Source organism: Amblyomma mixtum, chromosome 3, assembly GCF_055824585.1.
Source record: "Amblyomma mixtum isolate Tamu chromosome 3, ASM5582458v1, whole genome shotgun sequence".
NCBI classification, from domain to species: Eukaryota; Metazoa; Arthropoda; class Arachnida; order Ixodida; family Ixodidae; genus Amblyomma; species Amblyomma mixtum.
Window position 1 is genome coordinate 432,949,328 of NC_143014.1, and position 22,544 is coordinate 432,971,871.

At 45.1% G+C, this 22,544-nt stretch overlaps 1 protein-coding gene across 6 annotated transcripts in view; it reads right to left on the reverse strand.

Moving 5' to 3' along the window:
- LOC149358129 (serine/threonine-protein phosphatase 2B catalytic subunit 2-like) overlaps nucleotides 1-22,544 on the reverse strand; it is a 69,515-nt gene that overhangs the window by 17,330 nt on the left and 29,641 nt on the right. For all 6 annotated transcript variants that reach the window (XM_089585054.1, XM_089585053.1, XM_089585052.1 and 3 more), the window contains exons 5-9: nucleotides 16,927-17,066; nucleotides 14,445-14,522; nucleotides 10,533-10,627; nucleotides 8,267-8,392; nucleotides 5,820-5,897 (exon numbers count right to left, since the gene is read on the reverse strand). In XM_089585054.1, coding sequence (XP_089441180.1) covers nucleotides 5,820-5,897; nucleotides 8,267-8,392; nucleotides 10,533-10,627; nucleotides 14,445-14,522; nucleotides 16,927-17,066 — 517 coding nt within the window. The remainder of the gene's footprint in view (nucleotides 1-5,819; nucleotides 5,898-8,266; nucleotides 8,393-10,532; nucleotides 10,628-14,444; nucleotides 14,523-16,926; nucleotides 17,067-22,544) is intronic.

Sequence of the window (22,544 nt, forward strand, 5' to 3'; positions counted from 1 at the left end):
TGTACTTCCGCACGTACAGGCGCGGCCATAAGTAAACGGAGCACGCTATTGTGTTCGAAGTGCAACCACGCTTTCTCCATTGGTAATGTAGAAGCGTTGTTTGTCAACGAGAACGCCCACCAACCTCCGCTACCAGCATGCACGTACCACTGCTGTAAATTTCATTCATACTTAAAACTGCGCAAACAAAACAAGGACCGAGCAAGAACACAGAAACACACACACGCGCACTGCGCTTGTGTGTGTTTCTGTGTTCTTGCTCGGTCCTTGTTTTGTTCGCGCAGTTTTAAAGGGACACTGAGGAGAAATTTAAGTTGGCTTGTATCGACAGAATACCAGCTCCTGATTACAAAAACGCCACTCATACTGACAACAAAGCTCTTGTAACGTAGAAAAGAGCAAGAACCAAAATACAGGTATCGCCGCCACAGGCCAAACTCGCAAGTACAAGCGTCATGACGTCATATAACAAAACAGTGTTGCTAGAACCAATGGTTCTAGCAACGCTAGGACACGAGAAGCACAAATCACTGAGGCGCAGCCAATGCGTGCGCAAATCTCCTTGACGTCGCCAGATGGCGCCACGTGCCGGGCAGCTACGCGCTCGCCTGAAGCATCGGGACCAATCAGCGCCTGCTCGCCGGCGTTAGGCGGGCTCCCGGTATTCCGCTAGCGGTATCAAGGTACACGGTATGCTAAAGGTGTCTATTTGCGAGAACTTCGTTGACGACTTCGAGAACGAGATCCATCGTAACGCTCGCAAAACGCCGATGCAAACGTAAGCGAAGCGACTGTAGCGACGGCCGCAATAGCCGATAGATGCCTTCAACGTGCGGCCGGCGGTAGCTTTCTTTTCGGCTGCTGCTAGGCCGCACTGCTGGCCGCCAGAAATCACGGAGTCTGCATCACGTCATGTCACGTCATGTTTCACGTCACTTAGTCCTCTGTCGTCATAGCCGAATCCCAAGTTTGAATCACAGCGGCGGGAAAAACCTTTTCAACTTCGAATCCAAATTTCTTAGAAATAAATGCATTTTTCGCTGCCGGCCAAGTGGCAACAAAGCCATGACATGCCGAACTATCGGATTTTGCTATAAAAAATATATTAATAGTGCTCTCCTCAGTGTCCCTTTAAGTATGAACGATTCAGACCAACTAGCCCGCCAGAAGATACTTTGTAAATTTCAATTAGGTGACGTGTGAAAAATGTTCGAAGACAGTTGCGTGCTCCGTTTACTTTTGTCCGCACCTGTACACATGACATGAACCGTTCATGAAAAAAATAAAAAAAACTTGGAACTGACAAATTCCTCACAAATGAAAAAAAAGAAAAGAAGACTAGAATTAACGGTAAAGTGAGAAAAAAAAAAAAAAAGCCCCAGTGAGACAATGGGACAAAACTTTCACTGCTTAACTTTGGTACAGTCGCCAACTGACATTTTGGACTTGGCGGGACCCGAAAAATGGTCCGAATAACCAAACAGTCCGCAAAATCCGTGAACTATGCACTTGCCACACAAGGCAAGAATAGACTGTTTCCATGGGTAACGATGGTCACGAAGACCGAGAAAGGAAACTACTGGCAAGAAGCTAGCAGATGTGAGTGCCTTAGATAATACCGACAAGGACTAACCAAGTTCAAATGCACAACGCACTTAGAACTGGCTCCCAAAGCTTCCAACAAGTGTGGGCCAATCAGAGCAATCCGCCGGGGTGCCAAGAAAACAGCAAAAAAATAAAAGAAAGGTAGAAAGGGCAAACTCCAGGCAGCAGAGAGAACCACCACCACTACCAGAAGAAAAAAAAAAAGACATACACACACACACACGTACACAACGCAGGCACAAAGCATGGGGTGCGTGTCGCATCCTCCCAAAGCATAGTGCGAACTTTCTCAAACTCTTTTGCTGCTCAGAAATAAAGATTTATATACCATGCTACAATGGTGAAAATACTGAAGATGTGTGTGTGTCTCTTTATGCACTTTAGTGCTGACAAATGTGATAGAGCTGCCATGCACACTGTTTATGGTGCATGTCAGCATTGCCAGTATCTTTTCCTATACAGGGTGTCATTTTTTTATTTCAAACCAATTCCTTGAAATATACTGAAGCCATATTAACCATTTTTACTGTTTGACACAAGTCAAGAAAAAAAAAAAATAAGACCAAGTGGTTACAACTACAACCTTGCAGTTTCCATGAAAACGTTAGCTTGTCTTCAGCCAGAATATCATAGAGCAGGAAGGTACCAAGCTGTCCCCAAGTCAAGTGTGAAATAAAGTGCAAATAAATGCATTCGATGAATTTTCAACACTCACATTATACGTGAATGAGAACCTTTTTTTTTGTTTTTCTATCCTCAAATTACAGCTTGTATTATATGCAGGTTTCTAGGGTACATTTCAATCCCCGCATTACAAGCATCATTAACAATTGGGGACCGTTCTTTTCAGAAACGGTCCCCAAATGCTGCAATACTCGCAGGGAGAGAATACTGATAGCTTCAACCTAGCTGCATAGGAAATGTGCAAGCATTTGCAGACGTGATGAGCTCAAGTCAACTAAAGACACAGGTAGTGCACGAATCATGTCTGGCTGACGCTTCTAATTATTCCAGCCACACTTGCACAGCGATAAAAAGCCTCTGAAGATACCTCACATAGCTCACAACAAATGGCAGTTCTTCACTTAAATTTGGACTATGCTTTCTTATCCTAATTTTCCTCCAAATTTTATATCTAACTGGCGAATGATGAGGACAAATGAATCTTCACTGTAAGCCCAGGAAAGAACGAATGTCTTAAAAGTACGAACAAACCATTCATTTAAAGTGAGGCTGACCACTACACACTGGGAACTGCTCTCCAGAAAATTTTGACGAGAAATAACTGAAGGTGACTAAGGCATACACGAGATTCAGTTCCAAAAGTTTTGTTCCTACAGAACAGGCAAATCTCATTAACAAAGCACTCAAACTTTGCCTCTTGTTTCTTCAAAGGCAAAATGCCCAGGATTATGCATTTTTCATACAAACTTAATAGGTGAGTGTTTTTTTCCATTCAGCTCTTGAAAGTATGTATTTTTTCTAAATAAATGTTAAAACTGAGACATGCAGCATAATGGTGACAGTGAAGTCGATACAGCGTCACTAAAAAAAGCTATCCTAAGATGCTTTGCAATGCTCGTATGTTGTCAAGACATGCACTGCAGCAGTGTGTCGCTAAACCTGATGTTTATTCTTCAATCAGGTTAAAGACAGTCAGCCATTCTGCAAGACTAAGCTATCAAACCCTTGCAATGAGCATATGCTTCCTAACATCCACGAGTGCTGGCCCTGAATTCACATGTCTATGCTATCAGATACACTGTCCATTTCAGTGATTTAACATAAAAGGGCAAGCCAACATTGTGTGATGTATCTCAATATGCCATAGCTGACAACAGTAAAAGCATCGAGGAAAAAAAGAAACCTTCAAAAGCCTACCAAGCTAGCAAATAAAAACAGCAAATAGCACACTAGCTACATAGACTCTTCGGCATGCAGTTCATCTTAAACTACACCTTCACGAAGTAAGCCTAACTTCGCCAACACTTCTTTCAACTTGACATAACTGGCGTAAAGGTCAAAATAAGCTAACAATGTCAACAGCGTTAAACTGATTACCACATTACTTTCTTCGGTAGTTAATGGCTGCATTGCCACATAACACAAGTGAACGGACAGGACTTGTTCAGCTGCCAAAGGCTCTGCTTCTAGAATTGTTCAAAATAAAAAAAAGATACCCTGTAGACCTTTCATTTAAAATCATCAACATAGTGCCCATACAATTCACAGAAGGTGCTAAGCAAACCCGAGTGTCAAATAATACGTGCAGTTTTAACTATGTTTATCCACAAAATTGCAGGACTGTGTACATCATGTTTGCTCATTTAGTCAACCATAAGTCAACTTACCCTATATTCATTCAATATTCACACAACTCAACTGAAAAGCAATTTTCAACTCGCATGATTTCTACAGGTGCAATTCATGTCAAAGCACCCAACACCACATTAAAGGCCAACTGAAACGAAATTTTACTTTGGCTACAATGCCCGTTAATGTGCTTGGTATGCCATGAAACTAATAAAAACTGGTACACTTGTTACAAGCGTTTAAGGGGGGACACTGGTCTTGGAAAGAAAATTTTATTAATTTAGTCATAGTTATGAAATTTTCAGGGCACATGCATTTTTGTGCGCTGATTCTAGATATGTCATTTAATTTCATGTAAAACAATTCCTTGAGCACTTATGCACTTTTTATGCAAGTATTTTGCGGAGAGTCCTGAAGAAAATTTGCTGCAGGAAACTCGCTGAAATGTATGCCATTGGGTTCTCTTGACACCAAGGAATACAATAAGGATAAAATTATCATCCTGGCTCTCATAGAACTTGAGTAATACGGTACTGAAGCTGCCACTACAGAAACAGGAATACACACTTTCCTTCTCATTTCTGAAGCGACAACTTCAAAACTCTATAACTTAAGTTCTATGATAGGCAAGAAGACAATTTCACCCTAATTGTATTCCTTGGTGTCAAGAGAACCCAATGGCATACATTTCAGCGAGTTTCCTGCAGCAAATTTTCTTCAAAACTCTCCGCAAAATACTTGCATAAAATGTGCATAAGTGTTCAAGGAATAATTTTACTTGAAATTAAATGACATATTTAGAATCAGCACACAAAAATACACATTCCCTGAAGATTTCGTAACTGTGACTCCATTAATAAAAATTTTTTTTTCAAGACCAGTGTCCCCCCTTAAAAAGCTCTGCAGTAGACAACACGTGCACCGGGCGGTATGTTGCATAATTAGGCAACTTAATGATGTAGGTACGGGTTACGGACGGCATAAAGTGAAAGGCTGGAGGCTGAAATGTGGTTTGGCAGTCCTAGGTTTGTTACCGTGGCAAGTTGATGAATTTCAGGCACAATTACCATGCCGAAATACTGTGCAGCCATCAGGGGCCCCAGCACGCGCTGGACAAGAATGTGCATGCTGCATGCGTTTCGGAAGAACAGCGACCAGCAAGCATTTGCCGTATTCTGCACATCTTTTATTTCATGCGGCGTTCGGGCGGATCCTTGCCTGGTTTGATCAGAATTAATCTAAAGTGCGTGTTGGATGTGGCTATTCTGACCAGAAACCAGAGTTTTCGCAAAAGCTGTACTAGCAGTGTTATCTCTTGTCAGTGCATGAAGGACGAAAGCAGGCGCCGCGAAACAAGAAGTGATCTCCGTTCGCGAGCGTTTGTTTGCAGCGCAGCAATTCCACATGATCGGCATTTGTGCCATTCGCAGTACACACTTAGCACGTGCCCACCGGCCGCAGTTTCTACGGCCAGCAGCGAGCTGCCGAAACGCCGCAACTACAACACCCAAGTAGTTACGAGTGATTAGTTTTTAAGTCATTTCCAGCACTTGGTAATGGCCAGCCTTTTCCCAGTTTCAGTATGAAAAACGATGGTTTTTGCGAGCAATTCCTAATGCGCTCACTGCTCTTATGAATGCTACCTCTTGCTCCTAGTACTGTTTCTTGACATACTACTACTATAGAAAAAAAAAGTCTTACAGGGCAAAAAATTTTGTTGCAGTTGGCCTTTAATGTAAAGCTAAGATAAATGTAAAACAGTTAATGTAAAGATCACACCTCTATACGAGCTATTTCAATCAACAACAGGGCACACAACTGTCGAAATGCATAATAGCTACAAGCCTGGAGCAAAAACATTCTGGTCCAAACAAAGAGCACCTGATGAAGCCCGTGCCTACCTTCGAACGTGTCGTCCCCTTCTGTCATGAGCTCATCATCTGAGCAGATGTTCAGGACGTTGACCAACATTTCCGTCACTGCACAAGAGATGGCAAGGGGAAAGTGATCATTGGAGTTCCCAAGTTCTCAGTGGCATATAGAGCAAATAAAAGACGGTGCACGAGAAGACTCAACACCTGAAAAGAAGCACACACCACCTCCAGTTTTCTTTTCTGACCAGTGCCATTTTTTCCAACAACCATTTATGCCAATACACTGACCTTTTTGGTGGTAAAGACCCTCAGCAGTGTAAAGACTTCTTATAATGCACACAGATGCTCGTTCACAGCTGCAGCAGTAGCCAGGTGAAAATCTAGCTGACCCAACTTTATGCCGCATCCGTTTGGGTCTGTCTAGTTTATGTGATCGCCACAAAAAAAATTATACGACTGAAGACGCATAAAACACATGGCACTGCTTATTCAGATGAACGATTGAGCAATTAATAAAGCATACAGGGATCCTCTGAACCCCAGTATCCCTGTTCACATGTGGCTAGGCATGGCCACATGAACTTGACGCCCTGGAGACTGCTATCTTCAGCGGGTGATCGTGCACAGACTCGTGTTGACAGTGCAATACACCTGCTTTGACACCCTTATCCCAAGTCAGGACAGTGCAGAGGGGGGTGGAGCAGTGGCCCTCCAGGCATTCCCTCATCCCTGATGGAAATCCCCTTCTTCCTTGCTCGTAGGGAGTGTGGCGCACTATGCAGCCCCCATCCTAGCTCTCCTCTCTGCTACCAGCTGCCTCGTAGCCAAGCGGGCTTCCTGGGATTGCCATACACAAGCTGCAGCACCCACCCGTTCCCACCCTCCTCTGCATCAGGCTAGCAAGTCAACGAACCCATCGTATTGCCTTCTGGATGACAGAGAATGAAAAAGTCACAAGTCTCTTGGGCATCAGCTAGCTGAGTGCAGGAATTGTGCATCCCAAATCCTCACAAACAGAAAGTGGGTATCAAAGCACACAAAACAATGATGCATGTGTGCACACCTCCAGCCATAGGCAAGAATACAGTTGCCTTGTAAGTCAATAGTGAAGACCACATACTGACATCAGCCGCCCAGCAAAGTTCCTGCAAAGGTAGCTGCATGATGGGCACTTTGCAGGGTTTACAGTGCATTTTTTCCAGCACAACAAACCAAGCCACAATGGCCAGAAGAAAAAGTGATACACAAGTGAAAAATCCAACTCCTGACCGCTGGGTTGGGAACCAGATGTGCTAAACACCATGCCATTTCGGTCACAGGCCAGAACGCAGCATAGGCTGAATACACTGCTCAATGTACAAGCAGCCCCTTTCACACTTAGGGAGAAAGTGAAAGCGCGTGACAACCGTGCTTTGCAAAGCACTGCTGCCGACAACAGGAGACAATGGGCGGCACAGGGCGCATGCGCAGATAAATAGCCGGCCAGGCTTACTGCGCGTGCGCCTTTACCATCGGTTCTCGCCGGCTGTAGCATTTCGAGATGCTCGGCGGTCACGCGCTGCCAGTTTCCCTCTAAGTGTGAAAGGGGCTGTACACATTTACTGACACATTTACTGTCACATAATACTGTCACATAATAAGTGCACTGCACCCTTTACTCAAAATATTACAAAAATGCAGCGGCTGCATTCATTGTGTCAGGTAATTTATTAGTTGGAGTTTCAAACAGTGAGAATTAGATAAAGCAGGCTGACAAAATTTTACAGGCAGACCTTGCTTCACCCCAAGCTATTCCGAATTAAGGCCGAGACATGCGCATATGACAGTGTCACACAACTCATTACAACAATGGTTTGGCCAATAGTTCGCTGCTTGACTCACCACTTCCCTGCCAAAGGCTTCACACAAAAACCGGCTGCACCTTCATCAAGATGAAACCTTTCATCATAAGTGACAGCTATTTCCAAAGTACCATCCACTGCAGCTTTGAAGCAAAGCAGCCTAGGTAGGACTAGCAGCACTGAACAAGCAGGGTGCTAGCAGTCTGCTACCACACAGTGTAAAGGTGGGAAGTACACATCTCTAGGAGGACAGCCACTAGTGTAAGTGCACCCTTATCTTGCTCTTGCGTTGTGGTAACATATGCTTCGCCTTTTCTGGCAAGAGGGCCACGCACACAAATGAGTTAACTCTTTCGCTACCGTGCCATAGGCCATCGGACATATATGGCCTACGTTTTGAACACTCCGCCAGAAATTCAAGTTGGTACTCTAGGACAAGCTGCGCCATCTAGTTTTCTTTTATAGCACCAACTCTTTGGTTTCAATTTTGTTCTTCATTTTCTAATGGGAGGAAGAGCCATGAAAAGTTAAGCTCTGACCAAACACAGTCCACCTTAAATCCCTCCAGGTTGTAACACATGCACGCACGCACACACACACAAGCACCTTCAAGAAGAGTGCAGGCACACCTACCCTTCTCGCCTACGAAAGGCAGAGACCACGTAAAGACGTCCATGAAGTTGGGCAGCCAGTACGGGTGAGGTGAGCAGTTGAACTGCCGGATGTTCATCACATTGTTCTCGTACTTGAGCACCGCCGCTGCACATATTACGCCAAGGGAAATACATGTGGGCCCGATTTCTCAGCTGTTACCACGTAAAGCAAACCACAATTCACCGCGCCAACAGATATGCAGAATGCAAACTCTCTGACCTTCCAAAAAAAGAAGCACTGAAAGGCAACAAACAGCAGATAACTTACAAATGGCCAAAACAGCAAGGCTGCAAGTAATCTGTAGCGACAAGAGCATGTGAAACCAAAGATCAAGTTACAGAAAAGAGGTTCCTTTAAAGCTCACCTTCTCCAGTACTCTTCAAATTTTTACAGAAAGCACATTTAATTAAGGAGTGTGCAGTTCCACCTTTGAAAAACTTCCAAACAGTCTGCACATCTGGTTTATGGGGATTTAACTTCCTAAAGCGACTCAGGTTATGAGGGATGCCGTAGTGAAGGGCTCTGGAAATTTCCACCACCTGGGGTTCTTTAATGTGCACTGACATCGCACAGTACACGGGCCTCTAGACTTTCACCCCCATTGAAATTTGACCGTTTTGGACAGGAAGTCTGAATATCTTAATAGGTTTTTTGACGACTGTCCACCCCAGATGGACAGTCATCAGGTACCTGACAGTGGCAATATTGATGGCACAAGAGCATTGGCAGTCAGTGTGTATTATCGTGCAAAGACACAAACACAGCCAAGGGTGAGGCTGTGGTGCAAACCATGCTAAGTGACTGCAACCACTGTCAGATGGTGCCTTGTGTGATCATCCCCATGACTGTTCATAACCTGCAGTTCAGAACAACCACCAAACAACCCAATGCTGATGGGCTCACATTACAGGAAGCCAAGCTTCTTAAGTATGTTGTAGATCAGTTGACAAGCAAGGTGCAATGAAATGCACGTGAGTGTAGCTCCAATGGCAGCGCATGGAAATATGCACTGAAAGCAGCCAGTGAGAAACCACCATGCACAGTACAGGATGTCCCTGAATACAGATCAGTGGGTCGGTTGTGAGCAATGTAGCAGTCATTTTCCACTTTTAGCCATTGTGCTCAACCCCTTAACGCCAAATCAATTCCCAAAAAATGTACCAAAATCACCAAATTTTTTGCCAATTTTTGCCAAAAATGACTGCAACCAATGCAATCGCAAACCAACGAAACTTGTCTATGGTGATGCGAGCAGCGCAACATCAGGCCGGACAAGGGCAACTTATCAACGATTTTGGTATAATCTCCCATGATGAGTACAGCACGAGTGCAGTACAAGTACAGTACGAGTAAGAGTACAGTACGAGTACAATGGTGCAGGGGTCCAAGAAAGACCGCACATTTATGACCTGAATCAGTGCCCTTTTGCTGTAGCAATATGCTGAAGCCTTTACCAAATCACACAATGGACACCTCAGCATATGCTTTTACGGATCTGGCAGCCAGTTAATGTTGCATACACAGGTTCTTGAGCATAACTTGGCCTTACAGAACGGTGTTGAAGATGAGCGTCAGGAGTGAGACAAATTAGTTTGGGCAGATGAAAAAGACAAACATAAGTTGCCCAGTAATCAAGGATTCGACAGAATCCTGTCTGGCGAGGGAGAGGCATAGTGGTGAAATAAAACGTACACTCGCCAAAAGATGGTTTATAAAAAACTTAGTTTGACATTTCGGGACCCGTACGGGTCCCGTAGGGGTCCCTTGGTACGGGTTGGTAAGGGTACGGGTCCCTTGTTGTGAACAAGGGACCCGTACAGGTCCCGAAACGTCAAACTAAGTTTTTTATAAACCATCTTTTGGCGAGTGTACGTTTTATTTCACCACTATAAGTTGCCCAGCCTGCACTACCTAAGGCACAACGGGAGAAGAGGAAGGAAAGGAACTGATGCGCAATTGAATGTAATTAACAGATTACTGTGGTCTTAGGTTCGAGTCTTTATTACGCCAAAAAGCTAATGTTTTTGTTGTTGCTCTGCTAGCCATGAAGGCTCCACGACGCATGCAATGTCCAAACACTTCACTAAATCGAAATTGCGGTGGCAAGTTGCTTTACTGAAACGAACAAAAAAGTATGCCGTTTTCTAGGAGACTAATAATGTTGCAAGTTTTGTTGAGTTGTGTTCACCATATTGTGGTGCAGCTACACCAAGCACACTGACACTACGCAGAGGGCGGTGCTCACCTTTGTTGTTGTAGACGTCCAGGTAGTTTGGTGCGGAGAATATGGTGATGAGCGATGGAAACCCTGTGGTCTGACTCTTCCTGTACATCCGATACCTGAGAAATGAGGGATCAAGAAGGGTGCTCCTGATCGATACGGCCACAAGAGTTTTGCAGCAACAGCAAGGGGTCATTCACCAGCAACAGCTTGCCTGCTTAGCTGCTCACAAAACAAATGTCTGCACGGTCCAAAGCAGAACTGCATCACAGTTATGTAACTGAGGTATCCCTGGCTAATTCTTCTTGCGTGGCACAACGCAATGACGTGCCACCTAGTGCTGCACTTTCGTTTTATGACCTACAAGCTCACAGTGGCACTCATTGGCCACCAGCGCACTTATTTTATAAGAGGTCTAACATTATCATTCACGGGCTTTTGCCCCGTGCTGGCAGTCGATTCCATGAGGAAAGGACAAGTTCACTCATACGAAAAGTGCAAGATACTGCTGTTTCTCACTGTGTTTGGCCTAAGTTTAGATTAAAGGTGCACTAAAGAGGATTCTGAAATCGTCTTTTTACCACGGGAACTCGATCTACACGCTCCGAGCATTTTAAGAAACTTCGAATTATTGTCCTGTGGGGCTAATTTCCCTATGAAATCGAATTAAATGTCCCTGATCCCGCCTTTTGCTTCAACTCACCCTCGAAAAAGGGAGGAGTAAGCCAACCAGTGGGGTGCCTTTCGCCCAGCCACGTGGTGGCTTGCCCCTTTGCCGTCGGCGGAGTGATATGTAGCGAACGGCGAAAGTCCACGCGTATTTTTATTTCTGCGGGCCTAATTTGTGGCTACGTATTCTGTGACAAACTATTAATTCACGGAAACCTAAAAAACAAAAAAACGAGAGCGAAGCCGCCACGTGACTGGCTAAAAGGAACTCCAGCACTGGCTGACATCTCCCCTTTTCGAAGGCAAATTAAAGAAAAAGGCGGCAGCCGGGACGTTTAATTCGATTTGATAGGAAAATTGGCCGCACAGAACAATAATTCAAACTTTCTAAGAATGCCCGGAGAATGCAGATGGAGTTCCCGCGATAAAAAGACAATTTCAGATTCCTCTTTAGTGCACCTTTAACGAGAAATTAATTGCTGAAAGTTTAGGAGGGAAGTGCGGTGTCAATCGAATAGCAAATACTATTTGCCAACCGTTCGCAGTTTCAAATATTCCCACACCCTAAATTAGAATACACAGATTACCATGTAGTACCTGCCTATGACTACCAAATAATTTATAACTACTTTCTACCCCCATGCTGTCACGGTTTTGGTTTCATCAACCGAAAAACGGCTGTGACATCAAATATAACTTTAGGTCACATGAGGTATGAAAAAGAAACAATAAAATCACTGATATGTAGCTTTAATTTCCATGAATGGTTGGGCCAGCCCGCTCCAAAGCCCGAGTGACACGAAACGATGCATCTGAGATTATAGTTTTTTTTTTCGTGCCTCACATGATCTAAATCCACCATTGTTGTCACAGCTATCATTTGGTTGTCCAAAGAAAAATCGGAAAGCATCAAGAACAAATTCGATTATAAATTATTTACCGGTGGTAAGCTACCGTATTTACTGGCATAATAGGCGCACTCGCATAATAGGCGCACCCCTAGTTTGGTCGCGAAAAATCCGATTTTTTTATTTCCGCGCATAATAGGCGCACCCCGAACTTGGCACTGTGATCAATACTGTGTTTACACGATTGCAGGCCGACGCCTCGCCGCCCCCCACCCCCAATCTTTATTTTAACAAAGTTTTTGCTGAACTGACTACTGGTCCACACTAGTGCTGCTGCCGTCGCAGCTGCTGCGGACCCACAGCACGTACAACATCACGTAGAACAGCCGCACTCAGTTTTCAGGGATGCTCACTTTAAACGTCTGTTTGGAAAGTTTCATCTCCAGCCCGAAACGTTCCCGACTTAGGCCCGCGAAAACCTCGGCGCCTGGAGTCACGTACGAAAATTTAGGCACGCCACAGACGCAACTGCCGCACTTCTCGGCCACGTCGAGTTTCCGACCTGCGGCACGCTTGCCGTGTTCGAGAGCAAACTCCCAGCCGTGTAGCTATTAAGGTGCTTGCCCGTCGAGCTAAAACAGCAACGCTCGACGGCAAAGCCACAAACCTCGATGACCGCAGATCCCGGCACTTGATAGCAACAACAACAAAAAAAAAAACCTGGAGCTGGTGATGCTGATGGCGATTAGATAGTGAACGCTCGCAGCGGAAGAAAACATTGATGATGATGATAAGCTTGGCCTCGGGCGCCCTTCGTGGGCGGCGTCTGGAAGCTCCTTTGCGCGTGTGTCGCCTCCGCGCCCGTTGCGCGCAGCCGGAGCTGATCGCGGAGGCCTCGACGCGTGCATTCCAAAGGTTATTCCCGCGTGGGTCGTGGAAAGTTTCGGTGCGGCCCTTACACGTTTTTTTTTTTTAATATTTTCTTCGGGGAAAATGGGGGTGCGGCCCGTACACGAGTGCGTTTAAGCGGTACGTTCAATTTTGCGAGTCGAAAAATTTCCGGAAATTTTACCCCGCGTAATAGGCGCACCCCGAACTTTGAGCCGGATTTTCTGGAAAAAAAGTGCGCCTATTATGCGAGTAAATACGGTAATACCACAGGGCAAGCCCTGTATACTGATGTCCAAAGCATCATTTCAAAGAAGAAAAAAAAACGCTCAAGCAAACGTTAGGTGTCTGTAGTCCTTTAAGCAGTTGATGGGAGTACAATGAAAAAAAAGTTTTTTCCCCCCCTTTTCTTTACTGCTTTTTCAGCAGAATGACAACTTGCTATTTATTTGTGCATGCACTCTTGAATAGACCTGCCGCTTTCTTGCCGTGCCAGAAGCAAATTTCACAGTTGTGTACAGCCGTTCTGATGCACTCAATGTTCTAACTATGTCATGGCAGCTCCATGATACACTATGACACACCTGTCACTGTGTTCTCTTCGTTTACATTTGCACTTCCAGCTGGTTGATGCCCGTATGGCTTGCAATTTATGTATTTCAGTGACATGAAAGCATGATGTTACAGTTACCACTGCCTCAATCTATAAAACACTTACCTTCACTTTTACTGACCTAAAGTTCTCTCATATATCATTTATTTTAGTTCAATGTGCCAAGTCTGTTGCCCTTCTACATGTATACACTGCATTTCAACAGCGTGTAACCCCCCAGCTGCAATGTCAAAAGGTGCTGTGGGTAGCAGACAAGCACATGAAACAGCATCTACACTGACAACTAAGAACAGCAGAACAGCTAAGTCTACCTGGAGTAGCTTTCTCCAGCCTCACATTTCAACCACAGCAACCACAGTCAAATAGATATAGGTGGCACACTAGGCCCATGCCACTCATGGTAACCACGCGATGCCTGGCAATGAGTGCAAGGCACTGCTGTACAACCTGAGGACATGGAATGGGTAACTGAACAGTACTGTTTGCACTCGAGGTCCACAACCTGAGAGACACGCTGCAGCAAGGCTACTACCTCAGTTGTTAGAGAACATAGGCCTTCCAGGGCAGTAGGTGATGTATTTCATTTCGTCTATGAGATCCTGTGAGACACAAGCTGAGCAAATGCCGACACCAATGCAACTATTCTTGCCTGCCCTTGATGCCTTTAACACCACTGCCGCCACCATCACCATCAGTAGCATGGTTCACAGTGTATCTCACATGTGTTCCATATGGCATGTTTCAATACACCCCTGTAATGCTCCACTCTCAAGCAGTCAACATAGACGCAAATGGAAGATGAAAGTTCTCAAACTTACATGCTTGAATTGCAATAGAAAAAAAAAAAGTTTGCATCTGCTCTGGAAGATTTACACAAGATAGCAATGGCTACAGTGCATTCCAATGACACGGACTCACCCAGCATCCTGAGCCTCATGAGCCCGAATGATAGAGAGGAGGTTGTTCTGCTGGAGAAACTCGCAACATGCTGCATAGCTGTGAGAAAGAAGACATTGTACTGCCACTTCCATCCACCCACCAAACACATCTGTGCCATGCACCACAAGATTTGTTGCTGCCGCCCCTCTTTCACCACTTTCTTGCTATACAAAGCTTCATACACAGAAAACCTCAACTGAACCCAAACCTGCCTCAACTGAACCCGAACTTTAGCTGAAAAAAATTGACATTCTTCACCGTAGCACTAGGTATTAACTTCTGGCAATCCTAGGAACAGCACAAAAGTGCAGGGACAGAAAAAAAGACACCGCAATGCACATGCTTCTGCAGCCTACGTCAGTTCAAACTGTTTCCACATCACTGTCTCCTCACATTCCGAAGCCCAAATAATTACTTAGATTATACCCTCCACGAAAATGGCATCAAATGTTTTTGCTGTTTTCGTCACATAAATACGCTATTTGAAGCCAGTTAACTAATGAAGTAGACAGCATAAACCTGTCAACTTGTTTACACACCTAGTTTCACAATCGAAATGTAACTATTAGCAGGTTGGCTTAGCGTGAGACAAACTAGGACAAGAGAGGTACACAGGACGAGCGCTAACTTGCAACTGAAAGAAACGGAAGCAGAATTACGAACTCAAGGAACTGAATGCGCATCCCCAGCTAACCACTCATTAAGACGAGGGGGCAGGATAAAGACATTCTGAACCAAGATAATGTGGGGCTAAACTACGAGATAAAATTGCACGGAAAGTAACAGGAAGCGCCTCTTCCACCTTCAAGCAGCAAAACCCAAGAAATTACGCGGCATTTAGGAACATAGATTCCTTTCGCAGCAGAATAGACGCTTCACTCGCTCACTGATCATTTCCTAACCTATGCATAAATGACGCCTCAAGACCCACTTTTTAGAAAAACAAAAGTTCCTGGCCGTTCTAAAGGATAACTTGCAAGGGAGCTTCTTGAGGAGTCATTTATGCATAGGTTAGGAAATGATCAGTGAGCGAGTGAAGCGTCTGTTGTTCTGCTGCGAAAGGAATCTATGTTCCTAAATGCCGCGTAATTTCTTGGGTTTTGCTGCTTGAAGGTGGAAGAGGCGCTTCCTGTTACTTTCCGTGCAATTTTATCTCGTAGTTTAGCCCCACATTATCTTGGTTCAGACTGTCCTTATCCTGCCCCCTCATCTTAATCAGTGGACAGCTGGGCATGCGCATTCAGTTCCTTGAGCTTGCAAGTCTGCTACAGTTTCTTTCAGTTGCAAGTTAGCACTCATCCTGTGTCCCTCGCTTGTCCTCGCTTGTCTCGCGCTCAGCCAACCTGCAAAACATGAATCACCAACTGGCCCAAAACTCCACCTTGCGAAATGTAATTTCACAACTCGTCAGCTGCAGCATGATATAAGCTTGCCACAGCCCACCACTTTTTTTTTTCTAATGCAAGTAATGCAAGCTGACTCACACTGAGAAATGTGACAAGCTACATCCTTTATACCCCTGTCACACAGCCCCGCAAACACCTCTGAAAATCAGGTCCTTAAAGTGCGAGGTGCATAGCTACATGGCACAAGTTTTGCGCTTTTGCCGCTGAGGGTCTTAGAAGCGAAAGATCCTATTCGAGACCTTCAGAGCCCAAGGAGTAGCAGTCAAGAAAGAACCTGTAATCACAGCGCTATAGAGCATATAAAAGAAGAAGAAAAAAAGCAACTAACAATGCTTGAAGACATCTCACAAATATAAAAAAAGCCTCACCTCGTTTTACTTTCTGGACAGGTGTTTACATTTTACGATCAGATCTCAGGCTACAGCAACTGACAGCAACACACAGTGCCCATGGTGGCTAAGGTGACAAACAAAACTTGCGGCTGCTGATGAGAGTAGCCATTTCATACAGAAAGTAAGCTTGAAATAAATTTATAAGCTCGCTGCTACTCCTTTGGTAAAAAGAGGCACCTTCGCTGGAAAGGCCTTTGAGGAGTGCCGTGTGAAAAGAGGCATAATTCCCATAAAAATGCCAAAATGACAAATACCAGAAACATGAGGACAAATGCCGTATGAATGCTTTGCTGTACACTCGAAGGTAACGCCACACAGCAAAACACAGCAGCCAGAAAGAAACATGAGGAGACATTAGCCATGCCCATGCAACTTTACGAACGATAAACATTTTTGGTACTTTCTCACTGAGTAGTGGCTAGTTTTGCCTCCAGGTCTTTGTCCTCATATTCCCACTGGAAACTAAATTTGACACGGAACTCTCAAGAAAATTTTCTCCAGAAGCACAGCTTTCACAGGAAGCATGCTACAACGGAGGTTCTCTGCAAAGCAGTGCCTTCCGAAACTGAACAGCTATGGCTGACTACAACCACATGACCATTATGCAATTCATTCTTTTTTGAAAAGCAAGCAGAGGGAGGGGGGGGGGGGGGGGGTTCCCACCTATAGAAATATGAGCATCCACGGACGCTATTGTGACTAAAATGCTCCGCATTCTTCTCATTGCCGAAGTCTTCAAGTGGATCCGACCATAGCAGGTCGCACATGGGACCAAAAGCAGGCGGCTCCTTGAACCTGTCCAGCTGCATGTGCCAAAGCAAGAGGTCAGACGCTGCAGGGGCACCAGAGCAACTCGCCACAGTCAAACGCACTCAGCAGCTTGAATCAGGCCAACTACACAGCACAACACTCTGCACAAGGAGCAGCTACTTCTGCACAGAACTGTTCTCAAGGCTAAACCACAAGCCCGAGCCATGCAGTACACCTCATGCCACGAAGGCTCGGTACTCAAGGCTTTATCTATTCAACCTCCAAAGACGGCTGGGAGCACCAGCATTTCAGCTACACTTTGCTTCTGTTGAGATACGGCATTCCTGAATGCCAAACCAGTACAACTGGATAGGCAGGGCTTGAACTCATGACTACATGGCAGAACTAAGTATACTTGGCACTGAATCATTGCAGGTACCCACGGCACAACTATGTTTTATGTTACACACGGTACACAAAAGAGCACGTCACCTAGTTACCTGAGCCTAACGCTGCCATCATCAGCCGTCAATGACTGGGAAAGCCTGACACATGTACACAGAGCATGAATTGAAAGGAGCTATGGCACACTGACTGCTCCCGGCTCCATGTTCGGATGCTGGTGCAAACAAAGCCAGCTTACAAAAGCAAGGAAGGAACAACGATTCTTTTAACTAAATGAACCATTTTATACAGCCTATGTAAATGCTGCAGCAGCAGTTGAATCAGCTGTTCTCCTTTGTAGGCTTAGGTCTGCTCGGAAGCGGCACTAAACAAAGTGGCACGCTAGAAGCTCACTGAATAATGACCACGGCCCAGCACAAGCACGTTCCCTTTCAGAGGTACTATCGCGCGCAGTATGACTGCAACGCTTCCGCAGTGCCCTGGCGGCCGAGCTCACAACGCGGCAGCCAGGCAAAGGGCGGAGGTTTTGCCATTCTGGAGATGCACGTCGCTCCTCAGCCCTCCCCTTTCCTCCTCCTCTCTCGCTCGCAAAGTAGATCGCTCCTTTAAGCGATAACGGCGATAACCGGGCGCGCCGGTGAGCCCTGTTGCAAAGCCCTTGCTCAGGGGTGCCGCACATCTCTGGAATGGCCAAACCCTCGCCTTTTTTTTTTGCGTGCGTCACATGCTTCGCTGTGAGCTCACCCCCCCCCCCCCCCAGTGCTCTGTGGCACACTCCGGAGCGTTGCAAGTCATACTGCACGCGATAGTACCTACCCTGTGTACAATGAAACCATTCAACGCATTCTTTTCGTAAGCAAATGAGCATACAACTTTCCAAGGGCACTCAAGGACCTTGCATGGGAGTAATGCAACAGCACTTCAGTTCTACAGCAATTTTATTCCAATAGTAGTCAATCCTTTGTGGTTGGTGCAGTTTTAAGCACTGGTACCGATTAATACCGCTTAGCATTTTCTATTTTCCTGCTTCGATGCCATCACACCATTTCGACCAATTGCAAGTACTGTAACACCACCACGTTTCGGGTGGTGCCAGGTTTTCGTGCTGATGAGCAACCTAATGCAGTTGCATTAACAAAATTCCCCTCTGCAACATTTTCCCAGAAATGTCAAATCCAAATAAAAACTTGCATAATTTACGCCCTGCATTAGGGGGGGGGGGGGGGGGGGGGGGGGGGGAAGCGTGGCAATGACAGCTATCCCTCCTCCTCTCTCCCCGTTCTCCCTCCCCCATGAGAATCACACACCAGGCATACTTTAAATTTAGAGACCACTCTGTAGACCACCTGGATCATTCTCTTCAGTCAGCAGCTGAACCAGAGAGTTGCAGATTACAAGACCACCTTTAACAATGCCAATGGAAGCCCCCATGTGCAGTTACTACCAGAGAACAAATTCCTTTTGGACCACATCAGAGTTGGGCAAGAGAAAGTTGCCTACATGCAGCATGTACAATGGAGTGGGCAGTCTTGCATAATATAATGAACAGTGGAAAGGAGACTTCGCACATTTTTATGCCAGCCATTTTAGACACAAAAAACATAACATCTGCCTATTAGTTTACATCTCAGAAACTCTCGAGTAGTACTTCTTCAGCACAAGCAAATGTGCAGTATTCCATTTAGCAGGGCTCTGTTTTAACTACGATCACAGGTATATTGACCAAGTTCCCTCTCATGCTACCAAAATATCCCCAGCCTGCATACTTAGTGGCACAGGCAGAGGAAATTTGTTTCTTTACACAGCCTCAATGTTGCATCATACCCTACCAAATTATCCACAGCTCATGAACCAGGCACCCCTTTCATTCATGGCTGCGACACCAAAGTTTAGGTCTGGTCAAGTGCTTTAATACCAAGCTGCAAGTCTTCACTTGAAGTCCCTTCCCTACTTTTGCCAAAATGGGAATAAACCTTCATTTATACACCGAAATGGGCTTCAACAAGCAAGTGCACACATCCAAAAGATGGCAAAAACTCGGCAGCAAAATTTTGTAATTTCTCAATTGGTTTTCCAAACTTTGTGACCAGAGACCATACAGCTCAGTTTGAGGAAAAAGTTAAACGGAAGCAGATGACCAACAAATAACCATTACACTGGACAGAAAAAGAAGAGAACAGCCACTATACCAGGTGTTTCAGGGAAGCCTACCACTAATTAAAAAAAACAGGCTTTTTGGAGACAGTAATACTAGTGTTGGTGGACGTCAGGAAACCGGTGAATCGTGTTAACTAACAGGCAATTTGAACTAAATTCTAATATAGTAAAGGCCAGCTACAATAAACTGATACAGTAAAGTGAAACTGCAGTGCCATTTTGTCTTCTATAGACAGCTATTTTGTTTTGATCATTCAGAAATGGTTATAGCAATGTATTTCCCACGGAATGATGACATCAGAGCACGCGCATAGTCTAGGACATTTCAGAGTAAAAATATAGTTTACGGGGGATTAACATCCCAAGGCGACTCAGTTTAGTTTAGTTTAGTTTAGTTTATTGGAGCTTAACGACCCAAAGCAACTCAGGCTATGAGGAACGCCGTACTGAAGGGCTCCGGAAATTTCGACAACCTGGGGCTCTTCAGCACATAGCACAGTACAGGGGCCTCTAGAATTCTGCCTCCATCGAAATTTGACTGCTGCGGCCGGGATTGAACCCGCGTCTTTCGGGTCAGCAGCCGAGCGCCGTAACCACCGAGCCACCGCGGCGGCGTGAGTCTGAATAAGTAATGGTGTAATCGCAAGGCCATCAGTCGGAGGCAAATATCAACGAAAAAAATGGCACTTTTTAAGACGGTTCAACCACAAAGCTCATGAGCAATGAAGAGGAGAAGCCAAATATTTAAAGGCCTTGGGAATGAGGCAAAGTGTGTGAGGCACACCGAGAAAAAAAAAAAAGTTGGCTGTAGGCCTAGGAAGAAGGCGGTGTGGGCCACTGAGAAAGGAAGGACAGCAAAAGTGCAGACAGAAGGAAAGGAAAAAAAATGAAGCGATCGTTTCCAGCACTGGGTGGTGCGAAGCACGAAGCAGAGAATAAGCGGGGGCACAGAGACATTGCAAGGGTGGTTTTGCGACACTCAGCTCTGTGGCGCGCGTAACTAAACATCGTAAAAGCTGTATTCATGCAAAGCTTTGGTTTTCATATGGAATCAAACTCCCCCCTCGTGTTATAGTTGTGCAAATACAGTACTTCCACAAGACAGATGAAATCAATAACTTGATAACATAAAATGCGACAACCATAAATATTTAGCTAACAGGATGACAAGGTATTTCTAAGTTTCTTTTCTAAACCAACACTGTGTTCAGTAAATAGCCAAATTACCAGACAGCATCCTCAGACCAATGTTATCACCAACAATTGTTGAAGTAACGCCAATGACATAGTAAATATTTTTGCTGGTATGAGCAACCGTACTATAGAAAGGCTCTACTGCAGTTAACTTTCAAACTATTAGAGATAGGAACCTGGTTGCAATTCGAGAATTGTAGCTGACCATTAGTAATAGACATATCCGTTTTTACAATTTCGAAAGCGCGATTATTCTCACAGCTGTGGCTCAACAAATTTTGGCTATTTCTCATGCAATTCCTAAGTAGCGGCAAAAGTGACACCACCAGTGAATGTGCACATGTCATGTGGCCTACTCGTCCCTGCCTTCGCAGAAGCAGTGAGCAGCACAGCACAGGTAGCACAGGCAGGAAGGACTGAGAAGGTCACATGACATGTGCACTGCAGAGTGGCGCAATTTGGTGGACGTCGCTGTGCACATAAAGCCAGCATGCAATTATCAAACTGTGCGAGAAATGGCCAAAATTTGATGAGCCGCAGAACCAACGTAAAATGCCTTTTCAAAATTCTAAGAGATATGGCTATTACTAATAGTCAGCTTCAAACCTCTAACTACAACCAGGTGGCTATCTGTAATAGTTAAAAAGTCAGCAATTAGAATTTAGTCAAACACTTTGCTAGTTAACACAATTCGCCTGTTTTCTGGCGTCCACCAACACTGGTATTACTTTTCCAAAAAAGCCATGTTTTTACCTCCAAAAGTGAATTATTAAAAATGAGTGGAGGGCTTCCCTGAGCTACACGGCATTCTGCAACAACTGGGACTCCTGTTGGCTCTGCTTGGGTGGTCACAGCATAGCCAAAGAAGCTCACAAACTACTAAGATCATTCTCACAGACTATGTTTCTTCCAGCATGCTCCGTTGAAAGCAAAACATGCAGAATGCTCCATGTGCACAAACAGTTTGCACTGCTCTAATGCACTGCACTGCTCTAAGTTGCTTGGCATACCCTTCTACAGTAGGACTACCATATTTACTCATGCAATTTTTGCATTCCTAATTTATTACCCTGGTTTGTGAAAAAAAGCACCAGCATGCACATGGGTGTTTGTGCAAGATAATGTGGAACAACCGGGGTGGCCGCAAAAATTCTGAATGGCGAGGGGTCGAACTGCACGCAGTTCACCTGGCTCGCTCCCACTGACAGGTGCTTTACCGGACGAACAGTTGCAAGACCTAGCTCTTGGTAACCTCCAGCTCACATAGGAATCCAAAACTATAAACCGGACACTGCGGAAACTACAGAACCGCTTTGTTAGCCACTAGCAGTCATCTTGGTCGCACTCGAGGGTACCATTTCATCACCTTCCATCTCCATTTTGATCGGAGTGCTAGCTTCGCGACTATCATTGCGTGTTTATTGCTTTGAGCTGCACACGCACCACCATGCCATACCGCAGGGGACTACGCAACGTAGGGAGGGAAGAAGGGGCAATATTCTTATATTTCGAGTCAACTTTTTTTTCTTTTTTTGGCCAGTGAGAGGTGCGAGTTAGGGGCGTTGACATATAAGCGGCAATGTACAGTATATCTTTAGAGCACTTTGTTTTCGGGAAAAACGTGATTTTACTCCATTCTTGCGCCCTGAACACATTTCTTAAAGATCAGGTTAAACCCAATTTCTCCCCGAAAATGGGCCTTCTAGACGATGTTGGTTACCCAGTTCACAAAGCTGAAAAGACACCACAAATTATCTGTGGATATCTAGTGCTTA